The sequence below is a fragment of the Suncus etruscus genome, chromosome 7 (genome assembly GCF_024139225.1).
Source record: "Suncus etruscus isolate mSunEtr1 chromosome 7, mSunEtr1.pri.cur, whole genome shotgun sequence".
In the NCBI taxonomy this organism is placed as follows: Eukaryota; Metazoa; Chordata; class Mammalia; order Eulipotyphla; family Soricidae; genus Suncus; species Suncus etruscus.
The window spans coordinates 24500060-24517671 of NC_064854.1; the positions used below are offsets into that span (position 1 = coordinate 24500060).

Consider the following 17612-nt stretch of genomic DNA (forward strand, 5'->3'; position numbering starts at 1 on the left):
TTTTTGTTTGTTTTTAGACCACATTTAGTGATACTCAGGGGTTACTCCTGGCTCTGCACTCAGAAGTCACTGCATTTGGGCTGGGAGACCATATGGGATGCCAGGGCTTAAACCCTGGTCAGCTGCATGGAAGACAAACATCTTATGGTGCTAAATACCTTATGCCCTTTCTATCTCTTTTATTTTTTAAAAAGATGAATAAAACTTTAATCTATCTTCCAACATAACTGACCTTTAGAGTCATCTCTAGAAGGAGATGAACACCTCCCAAGGTCATGAATAGGATTATAAAGGGAAGGGATATAGGGAGGTTCTAGCTTTTGCATTCAGAGTCATAAGGTTGAAGAACAACTTTGGTTTGATAGTTTAATATAGTTCATTTTCCTTCGCTATGTGGACTAGACACAATTTCTATCATGCTTTCATATTTTTACATCATGTTCATGCTACTATTTGCAGTTAGCTGTCAAGGAATTTATTTGATATTATTTCATTCCATTTTGCAAGCTGATGGTGTGGTTGGTAAAATGTTTCTTCCTTTTCTGTAGTGCTTCAAAGTTTTCCACATATGTGGAAGAACATGACAAAGAGTTGTGCATTTGTCGTCATAGTCATGTAAACCCAGCCCAGAGATATAGTGTAAAATATTCTATAAATTTTTTTGAGTTTTATATTATATAGATAGATTCTTAAGATATGAATGGGTAAATTATAATGTTTTCATATAGTCGGTAATTATTAATATAAATTAAATGTTGACTACAATATTATTCTAAATTTAAGTAAAAATTTATGGGTATGTTTTCTAATCATAATTATTTTAATGTTATAAAAGGCTCAGATTTTCTGCTAGTACCTCAGGTGGACTTTTATATGTATATATAATGACATGTATTAGATGTGCCTTTTGACTTTCATACATAGCTGCTCCCAAATACTCTGTTCTATCTAGTCATCTTCTTTCAATTTCTTATAGATTTGTTTTGTTTTTCTTTGTTTGGGGGACACATCTGATAGTGTTCAGGGCTTACTCCTGACTTTGTATTTAAGGTTTATTCTCAGTGATGATTCAGGGACTATCTGTGGTGCTTGGGATTCAAATGGGGCTGGACTTATATTGGAAGACAGTGAGTACTATCTTCTCATTTTTTTAATGAAAGTTACGTATCTTATTTTCAACAGTACCATTGATTTCAAAGTACTTAGTATCCTATAAGTAAGGTAAACTGCTAAAGTGAATGTGAGTTAGAACATACATACATATGAAGGCAGAATTTGAAGGATTAGTAATATTTTTTTTTAAATCAAAGGAAGAAGTAATATTTTGGACATATAACACATCAACTCCTAAGAAATGGGTAAAAGCAGATATTTTAATACCAGAAGAACTGAAGACATTTAAGGTATAAAACAGTTTTTTTTAAAATATATTTTATTTAAGCATCTTGATTACAAACATGATTGTGGTTGGGTTTCTGTCATGTAAAGAACCCCCCCATCAATTAAACATTTAATTGTTTGCTTTGCAATATAAATTTACCAATTGGCATATTCAAGTTAGTATTTAAATTAGAGATATAGAGTTGTATATTTGGGGAAATTAATGATCTCTCTTTTCATTGTTTCGTACCCTTAGCACGCAAGACTCCCCTGAGGATATACCTAGTCGTGTTTAAAGTTTCCATAATTTCCAATGAACTTCATCCCGGGTACCTAAATGCCTTCCCAATACCATTTATGTAGCCAAGAAAGTCAATAATAAATGGTACTGAAAATCTGTACAATCTATGCAAATGTTAACAATATAGTCCATATTGTTAACATTATATGCTTATGGAACATCTAGCAATTTAATAAGAAATTTGCTTTAACAATCCCCTTCATTATTTTAGGAAAATTATTTTATAAAAAATGAATGTTTTTGATTCTTTAATATTTTTATGTTTTGTCTTTACCCGACATTTTCTCTCCCAAACTTCCAACAATTTCAGTAGCTAAAAAAAAAAGTCCTGATTATTATTGATAAGTAATGACAATAATTTTCCTTGTCTATGAACGAGAATGAAGAAGATGAACAAGTAGCAACTTTACCATCAATACTGTCAGATATTATAGTCTGTGTGGTGCTCAGTAGATTGTTTCTGTAATTTAATGAGTATATTTCAGATTTGTCAAAAGGAACTTGATTTCAACTGTATTGGTTTGTCTTTAAATACATTTTCTCATTAATTAACCCATTACCATTTACAGATATTATAAACTAATTAATTCTTTCTCTTCTTCCTGAAGATTATTTTTGAAGGGGTTCTTCTGAACCAGAAAGGTTTCATTGGCTTGGATCAGCTCTGGATCTATGCTTGTGCCAAGGGTCTTTCCAGACAGCATTGTTCAACCAATGAATTTGCTTGTGCTAATGGTCAGTGTATTGCCCAGGAATTAGTCTGTGACTCTCGGCAGGACTGTGCTGATGAGACTGATGAGGATCCCACTATGTGCTGTAAGTAAAAGAACAGTTTGCTTTGATCAGATATTCACATTCACAGCTGTTACAGACCTGAAAATGGCCTTTGTTTGGAAAAAGGTACAGTGAATATGTGAAATAAAGTTCCATGCACTTTCTTACTTTAAAGACATTACCCATATTCCTTGTTGGGTTGTCTGTATTTAATGAAAGTTTTGTTGCCTGTTGCGCACACTGTGGGATTTATTTACTCAACAACTGGATAGTTATGAATAGTGGTGTTTGTGTGCATGTGGGTGTATTTTGAGGAAAGAGAAAATTAAATGGATGAGAGAACCTTTTAGTGCTTTGCCTTTTGGAGATGTGCTAATCCTTATGAAATGGAGGGTGTTTCTCAGTCGGATGTAGTACACTGTGGAGAGGGGTGTTAAAGAGGCTGGTGGGTCCAAAGGGATAGCACAGCTGGTAGGGCATTTGCTTTGCATGTGGCCAGCCTGGGTTTGATCCCCAGCTTCCCATGTGGTCCCCTGAGCTGCCAGGAGTGATTCCTGAGTGTAGAGCCAGGAGTTACCCCTGAGCACTGCTAGGTGTGACCCAAAGAGTAAACAAAACCAAAACAAACGAGAGAGAGAGAGAGAGATAGAGAGAGAGGAAGGAGAGAGAAAGGAGAGAGACACAGAGAGACACAGAGAGAGACAAAGAGAGTGAAAGTGAGAGAGAGACAAAGAGAGTGAGAGTGAGAGAGAGAGAGAGAGAGAGAGAGAGAGAGAGAGAGAGAGAGAGAGAGAGAGAGAGAGAGAGAGAGAGAGAGAGAGAGAGAGAGATGGGATGACGGGCTGCCCTGCCTTCATGTCAACCATAATATTGGCACTCACAACTGACCAGAATCTTTCCTTCAAACTTTCTAGGAGTCTTTGATATGACGGAAGACAAAAAGCACCATTGTTATGCAAGTCTAGTGTTACATAAGAGAATTCTGTCTTCTATTATATAACATTGCACGTGAAGTTTCCTTAGGGAAGCTAACTTAGCAACAAAGCTACTTGAGTCTCTTTAGAAATGCCGAATCTCTTCAGAAATGAATCCAATTTGGATATCACAATGGGTTTTATTTTCAATTATTAAAAATTTGACATTAATTTGGGATAGTGTCTTTATTTTTGACGAAGCATTTTCTGAGCAAGAGGAAAAATACTGCAAGAAGATAAACGTTACCTTTAAAATATTGCTCTTTGAACAATCAGCTTCTGTTCATGATTGTGTATGGAATTTTGGTAGTATTTTTTAAAAATAGGGAAGGATGTAGGGAAGAGGAGTTGGGGAAAGAAAAAAAATCTCTGGGCCGGAGCTGTGGTACAGAGCGGTAAGGCGGTAAGGCATCTGCCTTGCCGCCACTAGCTTAGGGCAGACTGCAGCTCGATTCCCCCCCCCCCCCCGTGTCCCATATGGTCCCCCAAGCCAGGAGCAATTTCTGAGTGCATAGCCCCTGAGCGTCACTGGTGTGCCCCACCAGAAAAGAAAAATTTCTCAGTAGACAGCATGTCAATTGGATCCTCAAATACTTCGACTTTGACACTAGATTTTTTTGTTTTTGTTTTTGTTTTTGTTTTTGGGCCACACCCGGCGTTGCTCAGGGGTTACTCCTACTCCTGGCTGTCTGCTCAGAAATAGCTCCTGGCAGGCACGGGGGACCATATGGGACACCGAGATTCGAACCAACCACCTTTGGTCCTGGATCGGCTGCTTGCAAGGCAAAGGCCGCTGTGCTATCTCTCCGGGCCCGACACTAGATTTAAATAGATAAATCTATTTACAAGTAGGACCACAATGGAGTTTTGGGGTGTTTTCATTCATAAAACAATATAATAAGAATTTTCTAACTAATGTGAACAAACATCAGATTTTTTTTCTATTCTGTGTTTAAAATGTTTTTAGACATTTTGGCTTTTTTTTTTTTTTTTGGAGAAATTTTTTCTTTATTTTTTTAAATTATTATTGTTTTTTTTACAATGATGCAAAGAAAGAGGACAAGGTAAAGTTACAGTGGAAGGACAATCACCCAAAAACAAAGTTCTCAGAAGAAATCTCCCTGCTGACACCTTAATTTTGAACTTACAAAGAACATTAAGAAAAATAATTTTTTGGAAATTTTCCTTTCTAAGACTATTTTACATTAACCTATATTTTCTGTCAATTCAAATGTATATGTATTTTATATTTTTACAAACTTCTTTTATTTACTTATTCAATGAGGGTTTTATATTTGCTTTTTTAATGGTGCTTAAAACTAATTCCTGGCTTTGTGCTCAGGTATTAACCCTGCCAGGGTCTGGGAATCATATGTAGAACTGGGACTCAAATATGGCTGGAGCATCTGCAAGGCAAACTCCCTAACATCCGGCTCCTAGGAGGGTTCTTAATTGTTTTAAATTAGTTTCCTTAAATTTGGACATTCTAAAAATCCATGAATTGAGCTTTAACGTAGTAATTTCACTTCTTTGAATGTACTCGAAGAGCCCAAAGACAAAATGTAGAAAAAGAAATTTGTCCCCCTATGTTCCTTGTAGCACTAGCAATAGCAACCAAAGACTGGAAACAACTCAAGTGTCTAAGAACAGACTACTAGATAAAGAAGCCATGGTACATCTACACAATGGATGCTACTTGGCCTTAAGATTTGCTGCTACATGCAGAAATCTGAAGTGTATTATACTGAGTAAAGAGTAAAGAGTAAAGAGAGACCAATAGAACGATCTCTCTCATATGCAAGATATAAAAAAGCATAATGTTTGGATAAGGAATACCTGAAGACAATGGAAACAAAGAATATGAGAAGTGGTATTCAGTAGAAAGCATGCCACGTGAAGGGGTTGTAGATAGGCATGAGGGGTTGGGGGCAGTGGAGAAATACTTACAGTGGAGAAAAATATTGGAGTGGTGCTAAAAATATGTATGAAACCCTATCAGCAAAGGGCAGTACTATGAACCACAGTGCAATAATTAATATATGTCAATATATTAATTAACATTTATACTTAATATGTGTGTATATGTTAATATGAATATAATAGACTATTGGGAGGCAACTAGGGGTAAAACATTGATGGAGCGAAATGATCAGTGATGAAGAGAATGGGTTTGGAACATTTTGTGTCAGAAACTGAATCATGAATAATTTGCTAATTTAAGGGGACTAAAGAAATAAAATTAAAATAGAAATAAAAAAGTTGTTTTCTTAATCACATTCTTTCTGGAGTATTGCTAGCTATCAGGATTTTATTTGTGAACTATTTTCTCATTTTTATTACATTTTTTTATTGATTACATATCTGACATTTATTCAGAATAGTGAATTTAGTACTGTTTTGCTATTTCCTTTGTGTGAATGTAGGCATAGATGCCTCCTAGCTAGCTAGATGTCTACCATTACTTACTAGTGTTTATCAACTAATATGGTTATATATTAGTCTTAATAATTTTTTAAATAAACATAGCCTTTTTCAGAAAATCTGCCATGACTGCTTGAGATCAACTTGATATAGGAGACATGATATGTATAGCTATATTACAACATATTTATATATTTTACTATATGCATACTTACTTATGTTGATATAAACACAAATATTACATATATCAACAATACCTTTATTTCTGAAAAAATTATATAAAAGAGTAAATAAAACATTTTGCTATTTTGTGCAATCTTCAGTCTATATGTGCATAGAAACACATGCATGGAAATAGTTGCAAAATAAAAGAAGCTTTCTTTGGCTACTTAACACCATTCTAAAATATTTTATACATAATATTTTTTTAAAGATTTAAACTTTAAAAATTTTATTTTTTTTATGTGTTTTAGACCAAACCTAGCAGTGCTTGGGGGGCCATGAAGTAAAATTTTTGCAAAGGCAACACATGAATTTAGCTCTTTGAGTTATTTTCCTATGTGTGTATGTATATATAATATGTATTTACAAATATATCTACATATATTGTACTTAGGTCATATCTGTTTAGAGCTTACCCCTGACTCTGTGTTCAGAGTGGTGGTGCTCAGGGAACCATATGTGTTAGGGTGATCAAACCAGGTTGGTAGTGTGCAAGGCTTTATTATCTCTCTAGTCCTAATTTCAATTTATGATATGAAACATTCTGAGAATTTCCAAGCTCATGAAGCCTGCGTTTAAGTCTTCTCTCCATCTATTTTCCTGGGGAATCTCTATGAAGCTGCTGTTAGCATTTTCCAATGATTTTTATGAACACCTGCTTGTGAACTATAGCTGGCTATTCTCTGGCCAGTGTGCTTTCCTCAAAGGGCTCACTCACTAAGGTATTCTTCCAAGTTTTTATTTCTTTTAAATTCTGTTCTCAGGGATGGCCGACTGAGCTTCCAGCTCAGTGGCCTTTGAAAAACACATGCCCTTGCAGAAGGAGCTTGTTAGAGCCTTTGCTATGCAGTGTCGGTGGCCCCACACCGGACTGCCTTGGGAGTTATTCTAAGCACAGAGCCTCGGGACACAGTCCTTCCTGCCAGCTGCAAGACATTATGTCCTTGCTGGACATGAAAGGGAAGCATCTCTGTGCTAAGGAGGCTTAACAACTGTGGAGACAGCAGAGAAAAGAGACAGTGGATAAGAGACTTGGGAGAAGGCAAATGAACAATTCAGTCTTTTCAGAATGGAAGTGAAATGCCTCACACCCACCAGTCCCTGAGAACATCACTACAGGATGAAACAATAGTTTGGAAAAGTTAGAAGGACAAATCTACACTGATAGCATGGATTTGGTGGGTCTGGTAAAATGCAGATGGGGCCACAGAGATAATACAGCTAGTAAGATACTGGCCTTGCATGTGGTAAACACCTGTTAAATCCATGGTGCCCCAGATGGATCCCTAAACCCCTCCAAGAGTGATCTTTGAACTCGGAGCCAGGAATAAGCTCTAAGCACTGCCGGGAGTGAGATCAACTTCCCTCCCCCAAATAGTTAAAACATAATGAACCAAACTTATGTGAATTTAAACACTATTTAAATTATTGTGATTTACAAAGTTATTTATAGTTGAGTTTTAGATATGTAATGTTTCAGCATCAATCCCACCACCAGTGTCAACCACTCTCCATCAGTGGCCCCTGAATCCCTCCCATAACTCCTCCCTGTCCCAGTTTGCCATCATAAAAGGCATCATTTTAAGTTTGGTTGTTAAAACTGTGTCTCATGATTTCATTGTTGTTGGGTAATTATTTTTGTCCTTTCTTAAGACTACCAATGCACATGAGGGGGGGCCTGCCCTATTATTTCACATGTCTACTCCTCCACACTATTTTTTCCTTCTCCTCACTATACCCTAAGGTCAAGAGTATTCTTGGCAGCTTCCATTTAAACCATTGCTTTTCTTCATGCAATTGTTCTAAATACCACATATAAGTGACTTCATCCTGTATTTATCCTCCTTTATTTAATCTGTTATCTTCCAAGTCACCTATGTTGCTGTGAGTGCATCATTGCATCATTCCTTAGAACTAAGAAGTATTCTATTATATATGAACAACATTTTAAGGTATTTTTTAAAAATATCTTTAAGTGTTGTGTATGTAAATATTTCAATGGGATTATTATGTTACTGACCCTACCCTGATTGGTGATTGTGCCCTACCCTAGGGTGTGACCTGGCATTCTGCTCCCACCCTAGTGTAGTACCTGATTCTGCTCCCACCATTGGGTGATACCTGATCTCACCAATGGGTGGTACCTGATTCTGGGGGATAAAACCAAGTGTCTGTGGAAGGCAAGGGGCTTTTTGGCTGAAACTGATGCTGAGGCTTTGGGCTTCAGTCTTGTCCTCCAAATCAAGCTGATATTTTCACAAGCCTGTCAGTCTGCTAGCCTTTTACCTGCCGCTTTGCCTTAGAACTGCCGATAAACAGGGTGGCAGATGCGTGCTCTGACCTGGAGGGGAAAGACCTCATCCTTCATTCCTCCATCAGTCAACCCCATTCAGGGCTGACTTGCAATATTTAAACACCATGGTTACAAATATATTTGTAGTTGGGGTTCAGTCATAAAAAGTAAACCCCATTCACAAGTACAGCCTTCCTGCTACCAGTGTTCCCTATCATTCTTCTCTGCTACCCCCTGCCTGTCTTGAGACAGACACAGGCATTCTATTCTATTCTATTCTATTCTATTCTATTCTATTCTATTCTATTCTATTCTATTCTATTCTATTCTATTCTATTCTATTCTATTCTATTCTATTCTATTCTATTCTATTCTATTCTATTCTATTCTATTCCATTCTATTTTCTCTATTCTATTCTATTATTCTATTTTATTGTATCATTATTATTCTATTCTATTCTCTATTCTCACTACCACTGTCATGATAGTTGTTAGTGTAGCTATTTTTCTAACTGCACTCACCACACTTCATGGTAAGTTTTATATTGTGGGCTAGTCATTCCAGCCAGCCAAAATATCTATGGTCTCTCAGTATTATTACCATACTGTCTTTTATTTTTCTTAATCCCACAGATGAGTGAGACTATTCTGTGTCTATCTTTCTCCCTCTGACTCATTTCACTCAGCATAATAGTTTCTATGTCCATCCATGTATAGGAACATTTCACAACTTTATTTCTCCTGACAGCTTCATAGTATTCCATTGTGTATATGTATCACAGTTTCTTTAGCCACTCATCTGCTGCCAGCCCTCTGGGTTGTTTCCAGTTTCTGACTATATTGTAAATGATACTACAATGAATATAGGCATGCAGAGGGCATTTTGGTTTGGGTACATATATATTTAGGAGTATGATTTATTCCTGTTGTACATACACTTTTATTATTATGAAAAGTCTCTTGAAACTTTTTAAGTCTAAATTTTGTGTCATAGATATTAATATGGCCATTCCATCTTTTTCTAAGGGAGTTATTTGCTTGGATAATTGTACTCCAACCTTTGATTTTTGAATTTATGTTTGTTTTGACTATTTAGATATGTTTCTTGTAGGCAGCAGAATGTAAAATTCATATTTTGATCCTTTTTGCCACTGTGTCTATTAACTGTTGCATTTTATTCCTTAATATTGAGAGAGATAATTGTTATTGGATTTAGTGTCATCTTTATGTAGGAGTTGGTCTGTCTCTTTCTCTATTTTGTCTTAAAGTAGATCTTTCATTTGTCTTATAAGGATGTTTTTGTGTCTATAAAATTTGTGAGCTGCTGTTTATTCATGAAGCTATGTATTCTTTCTTCAAACCTGTATGTGACTAAGACTGGGTGAAATATTTTTGATGAAGCTTTAATTTTGTTAAGTTTTGTCACTATATTCCAGCACTGCCTTTTGGCCTTGAAGATTTTTTTTGATAGTCTGCTGTAAATCCTAAGGATGCTCCTTTGAATGTAATTTCCCTTTCTTATCTTGTTGTTTTCAGTATTCTATTCCTATCTGTGGGATTCATTATTGTGTACAGGTTATGTCTTGGGGTGCAGGATTCGATTTTATGTCCTCTTTAACTCTGGGGATTTCTCTGCCATGATGTTCTTGACTGTTGATTCTTCATGGGAATATTCTTCCCAGGTTTCTGGGACTTCAATTATTCCTTTTTTATTTTATCAATCTTTCCCTTTTGGCTTGTTGGTGTTATGATTTTCTTCATACATGATTGTGTTTGGGTTTCAGTCATGTAAAGAACACCACCCATCACCAGTGCAACATTCCCATCACCAATGTCCCAAATCTCTCTCCTCCCCATCCAACCCCTGCCTGTTCTCTAGACAAGCTTTCTATTCCCCTCGTACATTCTCATTATTAGGATAGTTCAAAACATAGTTATTTCTCTAACTAAACTCATCCCTGTTTGTGGTGAGCTTCATGAGGTGAGCTGTAACTTCCAGCTCTTTTCTCTTTTGTGTCTAAAAGTTATTATTACAAGAATGTCTTTCATTTTTTCTTAAAACCCATAGATGAGTGAGACCATTCTGTGTCTTTCTCTCTCTGACTTATTTCACTCAGCATAATAGATTCCATGTATATCCATGTATAGGAAAATTTCATGATTTCATCTCTCCTGACAGCTGCATAATATTCCATTGTGTATATGTACCACAGTTTCTTTAGCCATTCATCTGTTGAAGGGCATCTTGGTAGTTTCCAGAGTCTTGCTATGGTAAATAGTGCTGCAATGAATATAGGTGTAAGGAAGGGATTTTTGTATTGTATTTTTGTGTGCCTAGGGTATATTCCTAGGAGTGGTAGAGCTGGGTCGTATGGGAGCTCGATTTCCAGTTTTTGGAGGAATCTCCATATTGCTTTCCATAAAGGTTGAACTAGACTGCATTCCAGGGTGCATTTTCATCCCATGCCCTGGTCTTCTTGAGATTGAGAAGAGATTTGCAGCAGAGAGGTCTTGGGTAGAGTTCTTGTGGTGGGGATTCTTTTGTATCTGATTCCAATATCGAACAACAGTCCACAAGAGAGGTGAGAAGGTAGGCCATACAGCATGTGTCAGCAGGAGTGTTTATTGTAGTTTCTTGCCCGGGACGAGGTGTGGGTCTAGGTGGGTGTCCCTTAGCTTGGGTGCTGGGTAGTGGCTTATTGAGTAGGAGGTCAGTCTTGATACCTAATGGGTTAAGAACTGAAGGTAGAGAGCTTTAATATGGTAGGAACTCAGGCTGGGATTGGGGGGGGGTGAAGGGGTAGTCAGATTTCTGAAAGGGGGAGAGGGGTAGTTTATGGAAGGGTCTATATACACTATAGGCATGGGTTATTGTGTTTTAGGTTTGACTCTCATGGAGGAATCTCTGTGTGCTTATGCCCACATACAAACATACAATAGTTAGTTTATGTATAGCTTAATAAAAAGAGCCAGGAAGAACAAGAAATAAAAAAAAAGAGAAATAGGTGATTTTAGTACAGATAAGGTCAAGAAACTAATTTATCAGCTAAGAGAGATTTGGCTGGTGTGTCAAAGTTGGGAGTTTTTCTCAATTTCCAGGGATTTTGTTAGCGATCGGGTTGGGCTTCCCTCGATGAGGGTTTCAGGATAAAGTGGATGACTGGAGCAATTTTGTATACACATAGGTTTCGTGTCTTGGGTATTAACCAATGTGTTAGTGAGGTCTATCTATATAGGTGGTTATCCTTTGTAGTATTGTCTTCAGCACCTTATGTATCAAATTCTCTTTTGAAAAGGATAAGAGTGTGGTTTTTATTTGACATGGATAGAATTGATGTTAATGAGGAGGAAAAGGTAGAGGAAGAAAAGGGGAGGAAGAAGTAGTGAGAAGAAAAAGAGAGAAAGAAAATGTTGGTTTGCATAACCACGTTCAATGAGTAGGTCCCATAATGTAAGTCTGTGAGTAACTGGTGCCTGCTTCAGTGATCTGGCTGGTCGCATGCTTCAGGTCCTAGAAAAGGGCATAATCTAGAAATAAAGGATGTGTTAAAGTGTTTTCTCCAGACATTTCAAAATGCAGACTGGGTATAATCTCTAGTATGATTGGGTGCCGAGGTGTCAACTTAGGTTATCCATCCTTTGTATCCAAGGACCCCCGTGGACTGAAAAGCTGAGAGGTTATTTGAAATATAGTAAGATTAAGGCATTAAATCTTATTGTTATGGAACGCTTCCACTGGAATCACTGACTTCCCATCATCCTCTTGTCCCATAGTCCTGTATAAGAGCTCTAAGACATTATTATGGGCTTTTGTAGTAAAGGCTGCTCTTATATACCTGTTCTCTATGCTGATGTTTCTGCTATTTCTTGTTTCTTTATGGTATGATGTGTAGTCAAGGCTTTGTGTTGATCTTCTTCCATTTGTTTTTGACACTACTCACCAGTAAATGTTGATAATTACCATGTTTGAAGTTTCTACCCTTTTGAACTGTTGTACTTACTCATGGAGTGTTACATGTATATATATTCTTGGAGAAAAGATCCTTGTTTTTTCCTCAATAAATATTAGAAACATTTATGTAGCATAATCATGATAATATATATTACATATGTCTAAGAGGAATATTTCCCATTCATTCTCATGTGATTTGTACATTTTTGAGCCGAAAGTTTCATGAATATTTTAATTTTTATGGTCCAGGAGAATTTTTTTCAGTTGTCACAATAAAAAAATTTTCCCTGCCAATATGCTGCATTGCTTGAATATCTAAGAGAACTCTTTGTTATAATTTAAAAATACTACTCTAAATGATGATCTCAGTGAAACTTCACTAAATTATTTCATTCCTTGATGCAAATGTTAAAAACCATTTTATCACAAAAATTTTAAGAAAGAACCAAATTGTAGTGAACACATTTTATTTATAATATGAAATCTTTTATATTTTACAAAATTTGAGCATTCAAAGGCATTTATTAGTTTCTCACATTTAATATTTAATATTTTGATTACATTTGGTATTTAATTTTTCTATATATTTATACAGTTTACCTTAAACTTTCAATCATAGGGACATGTTAGTGGAAGAACTTCTGTCTTTGTGATAGGAATTTTATTTTTATTTTAGTTTAAAAATAGCCCTTTGAAGTATACTGGAATAAATATAATTGGTAAAAACAGCTGAGAAACTCACTAGTATTTTTATGGAGGGGATTGTCTGCTCTGCTTTCTCAATGTCATTATGGTGATGAATTTTAAAAATTAATCTTCATTTTTCAAAGGACAGTGATGTTTACTGTTCCATGAGGAGTGTAATGATCGACATTTTAACTGACAAAACATCTGGGGAATTAGAAAAATGAATTTTCCTCAAGCCAATTTTGTTCTAGAATCTTCTTTCATGGTTTGTGGCTGAATGACACAGGCACAGCTGTGCAGTCTGCCTCAGGGTTTTGTGATATTTGGAATACTTTGTGCTTTCCAGTTGCACACTTACTGGTCTTCTAAGCATTTCACACTCTTTTCTCGGTAGGGAAGAGGATGATATGTTCATGATCAAAGATCTGTGAATGAAACTCAATCATGAACTTCGTAGCTGTGAAGAAAAAAAACACGCTTATATTATGAACATTTTGTAAACCATGATGTTTAAATAAAGTAATTAAAATATCTAAGCAACTAAATAAAATATGTAAAAAATATTCTCATATGGGGTAGTGGGTCTCTAGGAATTGTGGCTCCCATTTAAGAGGGGCCAAAGGACTACTTGATTAAACTCTAGACCAAAAATTATTATTATTTTTGGGCCATACCCGGTGATGCTCAGGAGTTATTCTTAGCTATGCACTCGGAAATCGCTCCTGGCTTGGGGGACAAAATGGAATGCTGGGGATTGAATGGAGGTCCATTCTGGGTCAGCTGCGTGCAAGGCAAATGTTCTACCAGTGCGTCATTGCTCCAGCCCCGAATTTGTGAACTTTTAAATAACATTTCTGAGGTCAAGGATGTATTTTGAACCTGCAATTTGATATTGATAGCATATCATATATGGGGATATATATGGGGATAGCTGGGGAAGCAGCGTGGATGGTGATAACAAATGAAGATCCAAGGATCTAATTCAGAGACTGCTCTGTATGTCCAGGGAGACAGTCAAAGCTAGGTAGTCAGTATTTAATACTTTTAAGTCATAGATGATATAGACGATATTCTTTTTTATATAAAAAAGAATTTTTAATGTAAAACAGCATGATTTGTAAAATTGCTAGTTAAGTATTAGGAGTATAATTCCACCACCAATGTCAACTCACATCACCAGTGTTTCCATACTCCATTATCTCCCATCCATACCCCCTGTCTGTCACCTTGATAGGCACATTAGAAAATTGGATTGTTGGGCCCAGGAGAGATAGCACAGCAGCGTTTGCCTTGCAAGCAGCCAATCCAGGAGCAAAGGTAGTTGGTTCGAATCCCGGTGTCCCATATGGTCCCCCATGCCTGCCAGGAGCTATTTCTGAGCAGACAGCCAGGAGTAACCCTTGAGCACCGCTGGGTGTGACCCAAAAACCAAAAAAAAAAAAAAAAGTTGGATTGTTACAGCTTAAGTCTCACATTATCAGTGTTGTTGAGTTTGTGCTTTTGATTTATAGTTATCCTACACTGCCACATTTCTTTCTTTCTCAAAGAGGATATACTCCTGAAGGAGCAACTTTTTCACTTTTGAGACAACACCAGCAGTGCTTGATGAAACCAGGGATAAAACTGGGCTTAGTTATATGTAAGGCAAAGGTGGGCAGGCAGTAGAAGTTGCAGTCTGTCTTTGTTTTAACTCTGGAATGGACGAGTCAGCAACAAGGGTCAGCAACAAGAAACAAATGGATTCATGGAAGAAAGAGCATAGGTCCAGGGGGTTGAGCAGCCTCTTGGATTAAACTGAGCCAACTCCCTCTGTACCTCCCTGCTAGCTTTTATTAGCCAAAGTTAACAGAACAAAGGTAATTCACATGAAGGGCAGGGTTGACATAGTTAAGGTACTTGTATTAATTAAAACTAGATGGGTGTCTAATCAAGCCGGGTGGGTTTTAACAAGTCAAAAAAGGTGAGAGGAGGAAAGGGAAAGTAGCAAGTGTATTACAATATCTACAGTTATATGCAAGGCAAATACCTTAAGTCTTGTACCATCTCTCTGACCTTTGGAGGAATAACTTTTCAAAATATCTAGTAGTAATGTAGCCAAACCTAAGTTTAGAAAATTATGTCTGAAAGATTTCCATGGGCATATCCTTGCAAGGCATCTCCTTGTTAATTTGAGTCACATTTGGTAATCTACAGCATATGTTATGATTGTCATGTAATTCATTCATTCTTAAAATTTTTTTTGAAATCCTCTTAAGAAAGATAACTATATTTGCTTTTAAGAAAAAGTACTTTAAATTAGACATCTAAACATGCATAATTATAAAATCTTAATGTTTGAGATACATGAATATTAAATTACATGGTTTCAATTTATGTATGGTGCACTTGCATGTTTTAAATATTGATGTCTTAATGATTAATTAGAGGACATGAAGCCTAGGATCCCTGACTATAGACATAGATGTTTTGATTTCCTAGAGCTGTAGTAAGCATATTTAATAGACTGATGAAATACTAGCCATATCATGTAAAATGAAAAGTAATAATAGTACACATGTGAAGATGAAATTTTGGTTTTAAGACAGTCAGTTCTACATTAGGGAAGCTTTGAGTATAAATTTTGGCCCAAATTGTTAAAAGCCTAGATATTCTACTTACAAACATACCATTGTAAAGTAATTTACTGTGACAGTTAATCTTTTTGGATATGATAATTCTTGTAGGATGTTTCATGTTGCATTGTTGAATTCATTAGATATGCATTCATTGTGGAGTCAGAATACAGGGAACAAGTCTTGAAGGCATATGGCTAAGAAAGGGTGGTGGGCTTCTGGGCTAGGCTGCAAAAACGTAAGACCATATAGGAAATCAGAAAATAATTTACCTCCAGGGTAAGATTATTCTGTATCCTAAAATTGATTGCTAAAATGAGCTCAACAAATTTCATCATTTCCTAACTTTTCTTCACTTTGTTTTCTGTTTCATGCTCAACAGCAAATAGTTTAACATGTGACTTTGAGTCTGGTTTCTGTGGCTGGAAGCCATTCGACGCAGAAGAGACACACTGGGAATTTGTGAAAGGACAGAACAGCCAGCAGAAGCACCTTCTTCCTGACATGGGTAATCCAGCAAACAAAAATCCAGGTAGGACACTGATGTTTGTTAAGAGATTATCTTTCTTCCATGTTGTGCATGTTTATGATTCTATACATTTACATTTCTCTCTCTAGACTATATTATAGAATATCAGTTTGCCTTGCTTTAAATTCTCCACATTTACTTAATTTACAGTCAATTGAGTTTCTGGAAAAGAATATTTTTTTAATGATTAATATTTTTTGTCACCTCTTTAAAAAATTGAATTGAAGAACTGAAGAGTGGAAGTCTCCTCGCAATTCTCTCTAGTTTCTGGGAATCATGCACAATGGACTTTTCTTTATGTCAAGCCATCCAATTTTTGCAAAACAGAAAAAAAATTAGTTCAATCTTTTTTTCTGAGAAAACAAATTTAGCATTCTAAGTAAAAAAAATTCCACAGATACTTAAATTCGGTGTTGTGACTTTTAAAGATTCTTCTAAAATATCATTTTTCTTTATTTTTAACCATCGTGGCAGTTTTTTTTATATACTCCTTAAATAGAGAAATTGTACTCTCATAATATTCTCGGTTGACTTGGCGAAACTCCACTGAAAGGCAGAGTTTTTGACTTTTCATTTTGATTTGATACCAGTTATCAGGACCTTAATGTCATTTAACTTTATAATAATGCAACTGTAGATCTACTTCCTGCTCATACAAAATCCCACTGAACATTTTTTTCTTTGATATTTCTAAATAAGTATGCTAAAAATACCATGTTGACAGTTTTGCACTTTTCTACAGTTATTGAGAATTAGGGTGGGTGGGAAAGGCTATCAGCAAGTGGGAGAAAGACAGCCTGTCTTCTAAAACTATAAACTGAACTCATTAAAAAGAGATTTTTGTTTAAGCATGTGACTTACAAAGTTGTTTACAAGAAAGTTTTGGGTATACACTGTTCTCAACCTTAATCCTACTACCAGTGGCACCATCTCTCTACCAATGACTCGAGGTATAGACTCCTTGACAGATGCATTTTAAGTTTAACTACTGAATCTTGGTTCCCATGCCTTCTATGCTGTTGGGTCTATCTGTCTGTCTGTCTATCTATCTCTTTATCTCTATCATTTATTTATCATCTATCATCTATCTGTTTCTCTATCATCTATCTCAATCTATCATCTATCTATCCTATCTTATCCATCCTATCTTATCTATCATCTATGTATGTATCTATCTACCTACCTATCTATCTATATTTCTATCTATCTATCTATCTATCTATCTATCTATCTATCTATCTATCTATCTATCTATCTATCTATCATCTATCTACCTATCATCTATCTACCTCACTACCTACCTACTGACATACCTACCTATCTACCTACATTTCCTTCTCCCATCTATTTCTCTCCTTTTTTGGTATTTTGTTTCTGTAATCTAGAGTTAATGTTTTGCTTACCTTTTTTCTTTTTCTTAGTGTGAAAAGATTTTATTCTTGAAACAATACTTAAGAAAACCGATCT

At 36.0% G+C, this 17612-nt stretch overlaps 1 protein-coding gene across 1 annotated transcript in view; it reads left to right on the plus strand.

Moving 5' to 3' along the window:
* Positions 1-17612, plus strand: part of MALRD1 (MAM and LDL receptor class A domain containing 1) — a 516995-nt gene that overhangs the window by 61459 nt on the left and 437924 nt on the right. The window contains exons 10-12 of the mRNA XM_049777533.1: positions 1311-1403; positions 2290-2497; positions 15999-16148. Of these exons, the coding sequence (XP_049633490.1) occupies positions 1311-1403; positions 2290-2497; positions 15999-16148 (451 nt within the window). The remainder of the gene's footprint in view (positions 1-1310; positions 1404-2289; positions 2498-15998; positions 16149-17612) is intronic.